General features: G+C 39.1%; 1 protein-coding gene across 1 annotated transcript in view; it reads right to left on the reverse strand.

Annotated features, from left to right (window-relative positions):
* The window catches only part of LOC126253544 (myosin-I heavy chain), a 193,317-nt gene that overhangs the window by 123,718 nt on the left and 54,360 nt on the right, over positions 1-15,239 (reverse strand). Inside the window, exon 5 of the mRNA XM_049954939.1 lies at positions 6,251-6,367. Within this exon, the coding sequence (XP_049810896.1) occupies positions 6,251-6,367 (117 nt within the window). The remainder of the gene's footprint in view (positions 1-6,250; positions 6,368-15,239) is intronic.

Raw genomic sequence — 15,239 nt, forward strand, 5'->3', positions numbered from 1 at the left:
AAGTTATGTTCCAGGTGTGTTACACTGATAAAAAAATGAAGAATATTCTGATAATTTACATGACAGTGATGAAGAGTATCAGCCACCTACAACCACAATGGATGAGCAATTAAATACTTCAGTGACTGCTCTTGGTTTGTCCCCCATGACGACACACAAAGTTGGGAAAAGAGACAGGCCCAGCTATGGTAGAAGAAAACTACAAGAAGCTCAAATGGAATTAAAACACAAAATAGCTGACACAGTAATGGTGGAAGAGGAAGAACTATCCACTCCCAAGGAACAGAAATCAAGCCAGAAATGCTCTGATTTGGACAAAATTGTGCATGATTTGAAAGAAAAATGTGGCATATCCACACCCCAGAAAAAAGTAGCTATTCTTACCCTTGCACCTTTCAGCTGGTCTATTGACTACACTGCCAAGGAATTCAATGTTTCTACATATATGGTAAAGCAAGCAAGGAAAATAAAAGCAACCCAAAGAGTGCTTCCACAACTTCAGCAGGCTCAGGGTAAGCAATTGAGTTTAGAAATAAAGGCGCTAGTGTCAGAGTTTTATAAAAATAATGACTACAGCCGAATAATGCCTGGGGGGGGGGGGGGGGGAAACAAACTATGTAATGGTGAAAATGCGAAATGTACATGTACAGATGCAAAAAAGATGGTTGCTATGCAACGTATCAGAACTATATGTAGAATTCAAGGAAAAGTATCCCAATACGAAAGTAGGTTTATCATCTTTTTTCAATCTTCGGCCAAAATGGGTTGTGCCTGTAAGTGCATGGGGCACACACATTGTTTGTGTATGTGAGACGCATCAAAATGCTAAGCTGATGTTTGCTGCTATAAAGGATTCTGGTCTGGATTACAAAGGTGCAATGAAGCTGCTAGTGTGTGACATCAGTTCCTGACCAACACAGCTTCACAGGAACAGCACGATCGGCTATCACCAGTTTTGTAAGGATAATTTGAAACAAGATGAAATTATAGTAGTACTAGACTTTTCTGAAAATTATGCATTTATAGTTCAAGATGCCATCCAAGGATGTCATTGGGACAACAGTCAAGCAACTCTCCAGCCATTTGCAATTTACTATAGAGGTGAATCAGGTGATGTGTCTGTCATGAACCTGTGCATTTTTAGTGATTGTTTAATTCATGAGGCCATTGCAGTTCATGCCCACATTTGCACTGTCATGGCATATGTGAAAAACAAGCTGCCTCACATACATTTTGCAAAATACTTCAGTGATGGGGCAGCTAGTCAGTACAAAAACTGTAAAAATCTCAAAAATTTATGCATGCATTACCATGATTTTCAGATTCACGTAGAATGGAATTTTTTCGCATTAAGTCATGGTATAAATGTATATGATGGTATTGGTGCTACCATTAAGCGCATGGCATCATGAGCTAGTCTGCAGCACCCTACAGAAGGTCACATTCTAACACCTCTTCAATTACTTACCTGGGTACAGAAAAATATCTCTGGCATACAATCATTCTATGTTTCGAAAGATGAGGTGAAAGCAGTTGAAGAGTTGCTAAAAAGCAGACTAGAACACGTTAAAAGTGGTGCAGGTACAAGGAGCCATCATCACTTCTCTCCAGCGGACTCTGACAATGTGCAGATGAGCAGACTGTCCCGTTATAATTATAGGTTCATGCACAACATGTGTCTTCACAGTGTGTCTGACTCAGGATTCAGAAGCAAAAGCAGCAACATACAACCAGGTTGCTATGTTATTGCTGTTTATGATGACAAATGGTACTTAGGATGTGTTGCAGAGTGCTGTGAAGCAGAAGGTGATGTATTTGTGAACTTCATGGCACCAGCAGGACCAGCAAGATCATTTCATTGGTCACGTTTGGCAGAGAGGTGTTGGATTCTTTTTGAACATATTCTTATGACAGTTCCAGTTCCTACCACAGTGTCAGGAAGACAGTACAATTGCCACTCAATGTACAGAGTACAGTAGCTAAAGTGTGGGAGAACTTCTGTTCGAAGCACAATCGACCTGTTTTTAGCAGTTAAGGTGTAGTAAACATTAATGATAGGTTGTGTTAATCTGTCTATATGTTGTTGCTTAGTGATTAAACAGTTGTGGGAGAGGATAAGAAGAGGCAGAACAGTTTACGATACGTTTTTACAAAATTGTGTTGTGGAACAATGGCCACATCACCAAATACATCTGTCAACTTCCATTGTACACAAATGTCTTGCAATAATATGCTGAAATTTTGAGATATATATTATTATGGTCTACTTATGCACTGTGTGAAATTTGACTTGGATACCACTTGTCCCTTTTGTGCTACAACACTTCAAAAATCCATGTTTTTCAGGTAATTTTTCAAAGTTTTGTTTTTTCCTATGCATTTAACTCAGGTTTTGTGACTGATATGGGCATGAGTTCTGTGTGTGTTTAGGCCACATTAAACATACCACAAAAAATTTATACCCTTTTTGAGTGAATTATATGTGTTGACAGATGTGAAAATTACCGAACTATCAGTTTAATAAGTCACAGCTGCAAAATACTAACGCGAATTCTTTAGAGACGAATGGAAAAACAGGTAGAAGCCGACCTCGGCAAAGATCAGTTTGGATTCCGCAGAAATGTTGGAACACGTGAGGCAATACTGACCCTATGACTTATCTTAGAAGCTAGATTAAGGAAAGGCAAACCTACATTTCTGGCATTTGTAGACTTAGAGAAAGCTTTTGACAATGTTGAATGGAATACTCTCTTTCAAATTCTAAAGGTGGCAGGGGTAAAATACAAGGAGCGAAAAGCTATTTACAGTTTGTAGAGAAACCAGATGGCAGTTATAAGAGTCGAGGGGCATGAAAGGGAAGCAGAGGTTGGGAAGGGAGTAAGACAGGGTTGTAGCCTGTCCCCGATGTTATTCAATCTGTATATTGAGCAAGCAGTAAAGGAAACAAAAGAAAAATTTGGAGTAGGTATTTAAGTCCATGAAGAAGAAATAAAAACATTGAGGTTCGCTGATGACACTGTAATTCTGTCAGAGACAGCAAAGGACTTGGAAGAGCTGTTGAATGGAATGGACAGTGTCTTGAAAGGAGGATATAAGATGAACATCAACAAAAGCAAAACGAGGATAATGGAATGTAGCCGAATTAAGTCAGGTGATGCTGAGGGAATTAGATTAGGAAATGAGACACTTAAAGTAGTAAAGGAGTTTTGCTATTTGAGGAGGAAAATAACTGATGATGGTTGAAGTAGAGAGGATATAAAATGTAGACTGGCAATGGCAAGGAAAGCATTTCTGAAGAAGACAGATTTGTTAACATCGGGTATAGATTTAAGTGTGAGGAAGTCGTTTCTGAAAGTATTTGTATGGAGTGTAGCCATGTATGGAAGTGAAACATGGATGGTAACTAGTTTGGACAAGAAGAGAATAGAAGCTTTCGAAATGTGATGCTACAGAAGAATGCTGAAAATTAGATGGGTAGATCACATAACTATTGAGGAGGTACTGAATAGAATTGGGGAGAAGAGAAATTTGTGGCACAACTTGACAAGAAGAAGGGACCGGTTGGTAGGACATGTTCTGAGGCATCAAGGGATCACAAATTTAGCATCGGAGGGCAGCGTGGAGGGTAAAAATCGTAGAGGGAGACCAAGAGATGAATACACTAAGCAGATTCAGAAGGATGTAGGTTGCAGTAAGTACTGGGAGATGAAGAAGCTTGCACAAGATGGAGTAGCATGGAGAACTGCACTAAACCAGTCTCAGGACTGAAGACAACAACAGCAACATATGTGGCATAGAGGGCACCTGCAATATGTACCTTTTAACGTATTACATTTTTTTAATCACATTTTGGATTTTTTTGATGTTGTCCATCAAAGTACTGCCAATGCAAAAGAAATTTCTGTCTTGCTCTCTTAATTTCATAACTTAACATTAACATTTGCATTGCCAGACAATTACATCAGTTCTTCCTACCAGAACCTCACTTTTACTTATAGATCTCTTCCACAGAAATCCATTTCATGCAGTGTTATGTGCAAAATAACTTTCTGCCAGGAAAAATGGATTTTCTTCTTTTGTTGGAGTAAGTAATGTAATTTGCATAATGTTGGCACTATATTTTTGACTGATGTAAAATACCTCCATTATTTGTCGAATTATCAATTTTTATAGTTATCTGTAACAATGGGTTCCTCCTAAAATCGTTAGTCTCTCTCTTGGCAATCCAAGTAAACTTTGTGCTGTATTTTCACATTTGTTTCCGATGTGTCCTATTTTGGCAAGGCTGACTTTTGTAAAAAAAATTAACCCCATTGTTTGGGACAGCCAACACTGACCACAGTTCTTTTTGTTTCAACTCTTTAATACAAGTTGTATTTACATTACAGATGTTTCAACGCTCTTTACTCTGAAAATATCTCTTCTTTGTATTGTGTGTATTTTCTTGTGATGTAGTATGCTTATCCATCACTTCTGAAAAACTAAGTACATCACAGAATACACAAACTGAAGTGGCTGATGCTAGTAACTAAAATCGCATAAACAGAATCAATGTGAATCATCGCATGCTGGCAGGAAACAGGCAACTGATTTTGGGTGTGCCTGTAGGGCAGTTGCATGGTGCTTCCTGGAAGGGCCTCTTTCCCTACCAACAGTGCTGCTTGTTCAAGAGTTTGCTGACAAACTAACTGGGTGTAACATCTTGTAGAGATGTGAAATGGAATTATCACATATGCTCAGTTGTGGGTAAAGCAGGCGGTAGGCTCTGATTTATTGACAGAATACTGGGGATATGCAGTCCAGTCTGCAAAGGAGATTGCTTACAAATCACTTGAGTGACCCATTATAGATATTGCTCAGGTGTGTGGGACCCATACCAAATAGGACTAGTAGGTGATATTGAATGTATACAGAGAAGGACAGTATGAATGGTCACAGGTTTGTTTGACCCATGGGAGTATGTCACAGATATGCTGAAGAAACTGAACTGGCAGAATCTTGAAGACTGACAGAACCTATCCCGAGAAAGAGTGCTAACAAAGTTTCAAGAACCGGCTTTGAATGACTGTAGGAGAATATTACAACCCCCTGTGTAGGAGAATATTACAACCCCCTGTGTATTGCCCACATAGGGATCATGTGACCAAGATTAGATTAATTACAGCAAGCACAACTGTTCTTACCATGCTCTATATGCGAATAGAATGCAAAGAAATCCTAATAACTGGAAACATGGGATGTACTCTCTGTCACACAGTTCGCAGTGGTTTGCAGAGTATAGATATAGATGTAGATGCCTAATAATTAGTTTCAGAGCTAAAATTTGTTCTGGGCAAGATCTATTTGGTCTGAAACCTGCTTAATATTCAACAGTTTTGCGTTCAAGTTGTTGTTGTGCTCGTTCCAGAAGTCATTGAGATAGAGTTTTGTATGCGAAAGGAAGAGGGAAAATCCATCTATAATTACTAACATCCATTCTGTCTCGCTTTTCACGTAATGGATGTATCAGTGCAGTTTTCCAGTCATTTGGAATTTTCTCAGTTTGGCTAATGTTTTGCATGACCAATGCAATTTCTTCTAAAGTTTTTGGGGCAGTTGATTTCAGCAGCTCTGCAACAATTCCACCTTCACCAGATGTAGTTATTTTGTAACCTTGTAATATGTGTAGCAGTTTCCTCTTCATTTGGCTTGTGCAAATCTGGATTGGTCTGTGGAGGAATTTCTGGTATAAATATTTCTGTGGGTCCATGGCAATGGAGAAGCTTTTTTGAATTATCTGCATCACCCTCCACCATTTAGGCTGTTATTCGCAACTGTTTCCATTTTCCTTCCTGAAACAAATATTTTGGCACTGGTATTCATCGAACTTTATCTTCTATTATGTTGACCTGATGTTTCTCATATGGTCTTTTTGTTCATCTAATTAATTTTGAAGCTTCTTTCTAGTTGTCGGGACCTTATCCTGTGCATTTTCTGATTTGCTTCATTCCATGTTTTGAATGCTCTGTTTTGAGATTTTACTGCATATTAACAATCTTCATTCCACCAAGGTTGTTTTCCCACTTTTGTACAGGAATATGAGATTTTGATGAACTTGTGCCAATTTTCCCCAATGTTGTTCAGTTCATTTGCTAGTAACAGTAGCCGGATTTTAGTAGTACCAAATTTTGGAATTTAGACATCCTTTTCCTTCCTACTACCATCATCATCATCAACATCATCATTATTAACTGAATATAAGATACTTTACCTAGACAGGCTTTCCAAGCCTGAAATCTTGCTGCATCTTCCACCTCATCTTGTCGTGTGTCCCCACACTGTAGGTAATTGAGGTTATGTGGAGAATATCCTTCTAGATTCAGCTTCACTGTAAAGCGAAAAAGAAAAAAAAAAAAAAAAAAAAAAAAAAAAAAAAAAAAAAAAACAAAAAAAGATTATTACTTAAAAATTCCCAAAGGAAAAACTGCAAAATATTAATTCCACACTGCAGTATGGTGTTTGGTGTGGTGGATGATGGGAGTAGCAGACTTGACAAAAGTGCTGGACACAACAACTCTCGGTCAACATTCTCCTGTTGCAAGTTGCTACCAACCTTCACCTGAGAGAAAATGCAGTGAACATTGGTATTGTTGTCAGCAGTCTGTGTTGTTTGCTATGCAGAGTTTGGCTTCATGTGTCATTAGTTCTGAATATCATGTCTGCTTTTGTGTACAAAAGCAGATGACATGCTAAACACACATGCACTCACACACATTGCACAGTTGAACACTCTCTTCACCCCTGACACACACACACACACACACACACACACACACACACATAAGGAAAATTCACTTATGGAAACCGAGAAACTTGTTAAAATACACCTCATGCACACATGACCCCCAATTCCAGCATCTCAGTCATTTATTGATGAAGGCTATGGCCTAAATATTTATATAAGTGTCTTTTAGTTGTACCCTCAGCAATTTGATGTGTCTTTAGCAATGTCTATTCCTACATTGTTGATATTCCTACCTGGAGTTTCCATTGTTTGATAAACTTGTTAGAACGGTCTATGTGATTTGTGTGTGTGTGTGTGTGTGTGTGTGTGTGTGTGTGTGTGTGTGTGTGTAGAGGGGGAAAGGTGGAGAGGGTGACATGTGCACACTACTGTGGCATGGCTGCTGGACTGTGGATGAGGAAGGCAAACCACCAGCAATGGAGAGTGAAACTTTGACAATGCCAGCCACTCATGCTGGCAAAATGTCAGAAAAATCATCAGACGAATGTCGATCAAAGAACCTGAGACAGAAGCCAACAGGAAATTTGTCAACAACTGCCAGCGAAAGCCTTAACAATTTTGTGTTCCACCGTATTATATTTTCCTACTACATGCAGTTGTCTGCTAAAAATGTCCTGATGATTTCCTTCCTAGAAGAATATTCCAGGTTTAACAGCCCCTCCTCCCCCCCCCCCACCCCACACCCCAAAAAACAATGAAAAATCAGATCTTTGGGTGAAGGCTACTCCACAGGAGCTATCAGATAAGACAAGGATGCTAATTAGGGTGGATATGTGGAGTATTAGAATGCTAAGGCAGTGTGAGAAACAAGAATAGGTGCCAATGGAAAGGGTACAGCTATGTATTCAAGGAAACAGGCACAATGGTAGGGGCCTATTTATGAGAGAGAACAAAGGGAAACTGGTCATTAGTGCAAAGAAGACCTGTAGGATACTTGCAAAGTTCTTTCACAACCAGGTGAACTATGAACCACTTGAAGTTGAAATGGAATTAGAGATGGACACAGAAGAGACACAGTGATGACTTCTAAGCAGGGAAGATTGGAAGGATGAAGAGGTTACCAAACAGATGGAATAACATGATCAAAGTGCCACAACAAAAGAACAGAGACAAGAAGAATGCAAGCTACTATACAAGAACCTCTTCAAGAGGTTGGCTCTTTGTGAAGACTGGTTAAGAATAGATCCAAAGTACAGTTGGAAACAATCAGCAGGTATAAGGAAGTAAGAGGATACATAGAACAGATCTTTACTGCGAAATGACTGATGGAGTATATGGCCTTAAGGAACAAAATGATGGTAGCAGCCTTCATAGACTTCATAAAGGGATGCATCTCCATCAACAGACAGACTCTCGGAAGGTTCCTGATGAACAGCAGATGAGAGGGAACTACACGACTACTTATAACAGAAGCAAGATAGCCAGAAGTGCAGGACTGAGAATCATCAACAAGACAAAGACACTGAAGCAACCAGGAAAACACAGGAATACACTTTTCAAGAGATAGACAAATTTAAATATCTTGGAGAATAAAAGATGTGCCCCAAAGGCATAAAATATATTTAAAAAAATATTTATTAACAATATGTGTGCAAAGGGTCAAATATTCTTCAAAGTGCTCTCCATAAGCTTCTCTACATTTTTTTCCACTGACTCTCCCATGCCTGGCATGCCCCCTCAAATGTCATCAAGGGAATCTCCTTTAAAGTTGTTGTCACAGCCACTTGGATAGCCTCAATGGTTTCAAAAAAGCATCCTCTGAGTACTCTTGACTGTGGGGAACAAAAAGAATTTGGCCAGAGCAAGGTTAGGTTTGTAGGGTTGGCTGCAGCAGTGTCGACGCTTTATGTTTCACCAGCAACTCATGGATGCAGAGAAACATATGGCTCTGCACAATGCCATGATGCAGCAGCAAGGTAGCATCAGTGTCTTTTTGTGTGGTGATGACACATTTCTGAGGTCTTTCCAGAACATGCTTTTAGTACGCAGCATTAAGGTCTGTCTGTGAGGTGCAAACTCTTTGTGAACCACATCCTTGGTGTCAAAAAGGACAGTCAACATTGTCTTCAATTTGGATTTGCTCATTCTCATTTTCTGCTGTTTCAGAGACACTGGGCTTGCCATTTGGCAATCTGGCATTTCGTCTTTGGGTCTTATTGAGATGTCCATATTTCATCACTAGTAATAACATTGTTTCAGTAATCCATTTCAGTTTCCACACATTCCTTCAGTTCATTTGTGATCAACACTCAATTGGCCTTTTGGTCATTCATTGACAGTTTGGGGTCCAGCTTATTGCATATCTTTTGCAATTTCAGTTCTTCAGTAACAATGTGATGTACAACAGTTTCCAGAATGTTCAGAGTGATAGCTAACAGTCGGACACTTATTGGATGGTCAGCATTCGACAATCCACACACACAAGTCACATTTTCATCAGTTTGGCTTGATCATGGCCATCAAAATGGCGGTTATTGTCCACCTCTTCCTGGCTCCACTTAAACTATTTCATCCACCTTGTAACTCACACATATTAAACAGCAGACTCCTATTATGTTTATTAGAGCAGTTCGTGAGTTTCTGCAGCTTCTTTGGTTGAGTAGTTTTGTGCAGAACTTTTTCGCCCAACATTATTCGAAAGTATCCGCCATAACGTGGTCTCAAAATGGGGCTACACTAAATCAATAATCCTGACCCCACGCTGCTGAAGAAGACTGACCTAGGACGTGCTGCAAAGCTGAGCCCCCCCCCCCCCCCCCATCCACTCCTCACCCTTACACTTAATCTGAATTGTCCCAATGTGCTGTGACCTGTTGGGGCATGCAAACACATGTAGTTAATGAGTTTTGGGATGGCAACAGGAAGAAACAGGAGCAACGATGGAATAATAGATAGGATGAAGTGGGTGTGGTCAGTCATTTGTATGACCAGATATATACATAACAAAAATAATAATATATCTATGAATACCAAGGTCAAATGCTAATGGGCGATGGTTCTGTATGTGGTTGAGTCGCTAACTAGGAAGTCATGGTGCAGAACAGCCAGAGAAAGAAGAGAGAAAACTTCTTACGGAAAAGCCTGGACTCTAAAAGAGGTGGTGAAAGATGACTGCAAATACCTACAAAAGTGCTGTAACAGAGAATGAGCACAATATCAGTAGAAAGTAGACTGAAAAGGGCACAATTTGTGGATCATGTGATCAGGATGAACATGGACAGAACTATAAAAAGCATGTTGCCCAACTCAGGAAGGACTGGTCAAGGCTGGGGATTGAGGCAGTAGGGAAGGAAAAATGGAGGAGCAAGCATACACCAACCAACATGTTAGAGATCAACCACAGAGAAGGATACAGGGAAAGGAGTGGAACGGGAAAGAGAATAAGACACTGAATATCATGGAAGAAGAGAAAGAGAGAAGAAGGCAAAGGATGAAGAGTCTCTGGGAGGAGATGGAGGCATTGTAGTCCATGAAGGGCCTACAGAGGCTGTAATGGAAGAGGAGGAGGAGGAGTAATAATAATAATAATAATAATAATAATAATAACAATAATAATAATAATAATAAGGTATTCTAGGTATCAGCAAGATGCAATGACCAGAAAATCCGGCTTTTGAGTGGAGATTATTCTCTTTGTCCAATAATTGTAGCACAGGAGTCAGAATAGTAATGAATAGCGAAACTGGCAATGATGTACAGGATTATTTGCAGCAAACAATTCAGCATACATTTTAATCGCACAATCATACGTACCAACAATGAATAGAAATGGCAGTGAAACTGAAGAAATGGGTGATAATATTAATGAACTTCTAGAATGTGTCAAAGGGGACAAGGATTTATCATAACGGGAGACTGGAATGGAATTGTAGGTGAATGTAGGGAATGTATAATAGCAGGAGAGTTTGGTCTCAGCAAGTGAAATGGGAGAGAGAAAGATTAATAGAATTCTGTGCTGGCATGATTTATTTACTGGAAACATATTTTTTGAGAAACCGTTGAGAAGAGAGCATACATGGAACGTCCCAGGTGATCAGATATATTGAACTGACTTTATTTTAATAAAGTGGAGATTCAGGAATCAAATTAAGAAATATAAGAGTTGTCCATCCACTGATATTGATAGTAACCACATACTAGTACAAATGAAATGGCAGATAATGCAGTAAGTTATAGGGAAAGCACGTGAAATTTATACAAGTTGAAGGAACACCAGATTCATATTTCCTTGAAAGAATGCATGAGAAAAGACATAATGTCATTTCATGGAGTTTCTGGTCTAGAAAACTGATGGAATGGCCATAAAAGAAGTAAAGTTAACAGAAAAAATACTACAATTGAAAAAGGCAGGGAAAGAGAGACATCCATGGAATGAATAAAGAAATCATGAAAATGTACAAATGTTGGAAATATTACTATCATGCATAAATGAAATTGCCCAAAAATTAAGAAAAGCTAAACAAGAATGGATGGAGGAAATATGTCATGAGATAAATATAAAACTGAAACAGGCTAATATAGATACATTGCACACAGACAAATACATGGTCCAGTCATGTTAATGTGATCACTGCATATATTTGATGTCACCATGCAATAACAACTCACAGATGGCAGGTGACAGCATTTGCAGTGGAGGTAACTAAAGTGTGTCACCATAACCTAGAAAATAGTGCTGCCATTATTCAAATATGAAAACAAAGCGATTTATCTGACTTCCAAAAGGGCACAATCATTGGCTTTTGGGTGAAAGGTGGAAGCATTTCCAAAACAGGTAAGTTTCTAAACTGTTCACAGGCCACCTTGGTTAAACTATACAGTGCGTGGCAAAATGTCACTCTACAAAACTAGCACTGCGGCAACTGTAGGGCACCCCAGGCCGTAGGTTACAGGTTAAATGACAGCTGCAGAAATGTGTATGGGCAAATAGATGTGCAACATCTACATCTACATACATACTCCACAATCCACCATACTTACACTGTCCAGTCACATTAATGTGACCAACTGTCGGAAGACTGAACAACCACCGTTTGCAGTGCAGACAGCTGAGAGACATGCAGGAATAGCATCACTGAGGTTCTGGACAGGGCTGTGTAGCTATGTTGACTCTAGTGGTATGGCCAATTACACTAGGTTTCTCAGTAGAAAGAGGAAAAAAGGTGTAAAGAATGTTGAGTATCAGCGTGAAATCATAAAAAGGTCGCGAATCAAAGGTTTAGAGTACAAAAACTACAGTGGAAAGTTAGTTTCAAAGAAAAGCATTGGTGTGGACTGCAAGTAAGTAATATTCTAATATGGGAGGTTATACGTCAGTAAAATAGTAAACTAATGATTTATTGTGTGACTGAAATATCTGTGTAATTTTGTAGATGTCGTAGTAACTGCTTTGGAAGAATTCCTGAAGAGGAAAGAAATGAAGTATTTTCACTTTCCTACAACATGACATCAAAGGACGTACAAGGTTCTTATCTCCAAGGGTTGATTACTGTAGGTAATATTTCCAGAAGGCGAAGAAGATTACCAGAAGGAGGCAACTGCAAACCAAGATACAACAATTTTTAGTATTTTATTAATTCCAGCACTGGATGATCAGAGGTATGCAAGAAAGCTTTCTTAAGTATCCATGGTGTCACAAACCAAAGGGTAAGGAGGATAAGCAATCTGCTTGCTTGTGGAAAGTCGCCTAGTGACCAGAGGGGTAAAAATGCATCGGGAAATCAAATTGGTGGAGCAGAAATAAGTTTGATAATTGATCACATAAATTCCTATCCACAAAAAATTACGCACTATGGCACAAGAGAACAGCATTATTTAAATAGCCAACTTAATGTCAAAATCATGCATGAGCAGTTCAGATTACGACATCCCCAAGCAAGTAATATTAAGTACTAATTTTATTTAAAAATATTCAAAGAACGTTTTTCACTTACATTTGGTTGACCACAAGTTGACACATGTGGTACTTGTGAAGCGCTTCAAAATAAATTACGAAGCAAAATACTGAATGGAAAGGCTAAGAGGGTTGCCGCTGCACAAATGATGGTTCATAAACGCAGGGCTGCAGAGTTTTCTGCTCGTATTCGTGAAGTACAAATATTGTGTCAAAAAGACGAGGATGTTGCAGGTATTGCCATAGATTTTATGCAAAATCTGTCCCTTCCTACCATTCCAGTTCAGGAAGTTTTCTACCTTCGGCTACTCAATGTACTGTATTCAATATCCACAACCTGAAGACAGGATATGCAACATTCTACATTTATCATGAAGGTGTAGCAAAGAAGGGTCCCGATGAGGTCTGCACGTTTCTGCTGGATTACATACGAAATGAGTTGCCACCAAACATAAAATACCTGCATATATTTTCAGATGGCTGCCCAGGGCAGAATAAGAATAATTCTATGGTCAGGTTGCTCATGGCAGTTGCAGCATCTCAGCGTTTACTCAGAATTTATCATTATTTCCCGGTCAGAGGCCATTCATTCTTACCCTGTGACAGGGACTTTGCAGTGATTAAGAGGAAAATTAGAACTGTCAATAGGATTTATAGCATCATGCAGTTTGTAGAACTTATTGTTGCTGCAAGTACCTTTAACAAATACCAGTTTAAAGTTGTTTCAACAGAGTTTGTACTGGCTTTCAAACAGTGGTGGCCTAAATTTTACAAACGCATTGCCTTGTCTTTGGAAACAATGAACAGCAAAGTGCTCACAAGGAATGAGAAACAATCCTTCACCGTTTCAGAATTCATGGAATTTGAATTCAACAGTGAGTGTAGTGGGAACGTCATTGCAAAATCATACATTGGAAGCCTGGTGATGCACACTTTTCGTTTACTTCTTGATTTAAAAACAGCAGTAACTCTACTGACGGCTGCAGCAGACGAAAAATGTGTACCACTAAGTGAGAAGAAAATAGCTGACCTCAAGAAATTGGAGCTGTATATCCCTGAAGAGCACCTATCCTTTTACAGAGCTCTCTACAACTGGCCTTCAGTAGACAGCAGGGAGCCTGACAGTGAATAATAGACATGGGTACAAGCAATATTTCACTAAGGTTGCTATTTACCTGATTGCAATTTGTAGTTAAAAGTAGTTGTTCAGAATCTGTCATGTACACACAAAATAAGAATTTTGGTAATGAGAAATAATATAGCTGATCTTCAGAAACTGTTATGTAGCCTAATAATAACAATTTTTGTACTGAACATAATAAGTTTACAAATAAACTGCTGAATAACACAGACTTACATTTTTGGCAACCAATTGATTTCAGAAACAGCACATGTCCACAAACTTTGCGTATTTAAATCATTATATAATCTAATGGAATGTAGTCGAATTAGGTCGGGTGATGCTGAGGGAATTAGATTAGGAAATGAGACACTTAAAGTAGTAAAGGAGTTTTGCTATTTGGGGAGCAAAATAACTGATGATGGTCGAAGTAGAGTGGATATAAAATGTAGACTGGCAATGGAAAGGAAAGCGTTTCTGAAGAAGAGAAATTTGTTAACATCGAGTATAGATTTAAATGTCAGGAAGTCGTTTCTGAAAGTATTTGTATGGAGTGTGGCCACGTATGGAAGTGAAACGTGGACGATAAATAGTTTAGATAAGAAGAGAATAGAAGCTTTCGAAATGTGGTGCTACGGAAGAATGCTGAAGATTAGATGGATAGATCATGTAACTAATGAGGAGGTATTGAATAGAATTGGGGAGAAGAGGAGCCTGTGGCACAACTTGACAAGAAGAAGGGATCGGTTGGTAGGACATGTTCTGAGACATCGAGGGATCACCAATTTAGTATTGGAGGGCAGCGTGGAGGGTAAAAATCGTAGAGGGAGACCAAGAGATGAATACACTAAGCAAATTCAGAAGGATGTAGGCTGCAGTAGGTACTGAGAGATGAAGAAGCTTGCACAGGCTAGAGTAGGATGGAGAGCTGCATCAAACCAGTCTCAGGGCTGAAGACCACAACAACAACAACATAATCTAATCATTACATCACTGAAAATAGTGTCTGGACATCACCAGACACTAGTTCAAAGTAAAATAGAGCTGTCAAAGAAAATAGAATACAGACACTAGTTCAAAGTAAAATAGAGCTGTCAAAGAAAATAGAATACTCAGGCCCACAAACTTATTTTTCCATTTTTTTCAAAATCAACATGCATGGACTAATGCTGTTTCTGCAATCAGTGATTCAATTGAAAATCACTCTATGTTTCACTTTCACACACGTGCATGCGCGGGCACACACACAAATTACTCTTTGGTTATTTGCAAGATGACATGTCTTGTCCATTGGGCAGGCTGAGTGCACATATACACCTGTGCTACAGAGTATGGTGTTTCTTACTCAACATGGACCAAAATCAACCCTTCCATGTAAGTCAACCAGCATTGGCAGTATGACTGATGGTGCACCTCCCACACATGTACAAAGTCCTGTCTGG

Source organism: Schistocerca nitens, chromosome 4 (assembly GCF_023898315.1).
Source record: "Schistocerca nitens isolate TAMUIC-IGC-003100 chromosome 4, iqSchNite1.1, whole genome shotgun sequence".
Lineage (NCBI taxonomy): Eukaryota > Metazoa > Arthropoda > Insecta > Orthoptera > Acrididae > Schistocerca > Schistocerca nitens.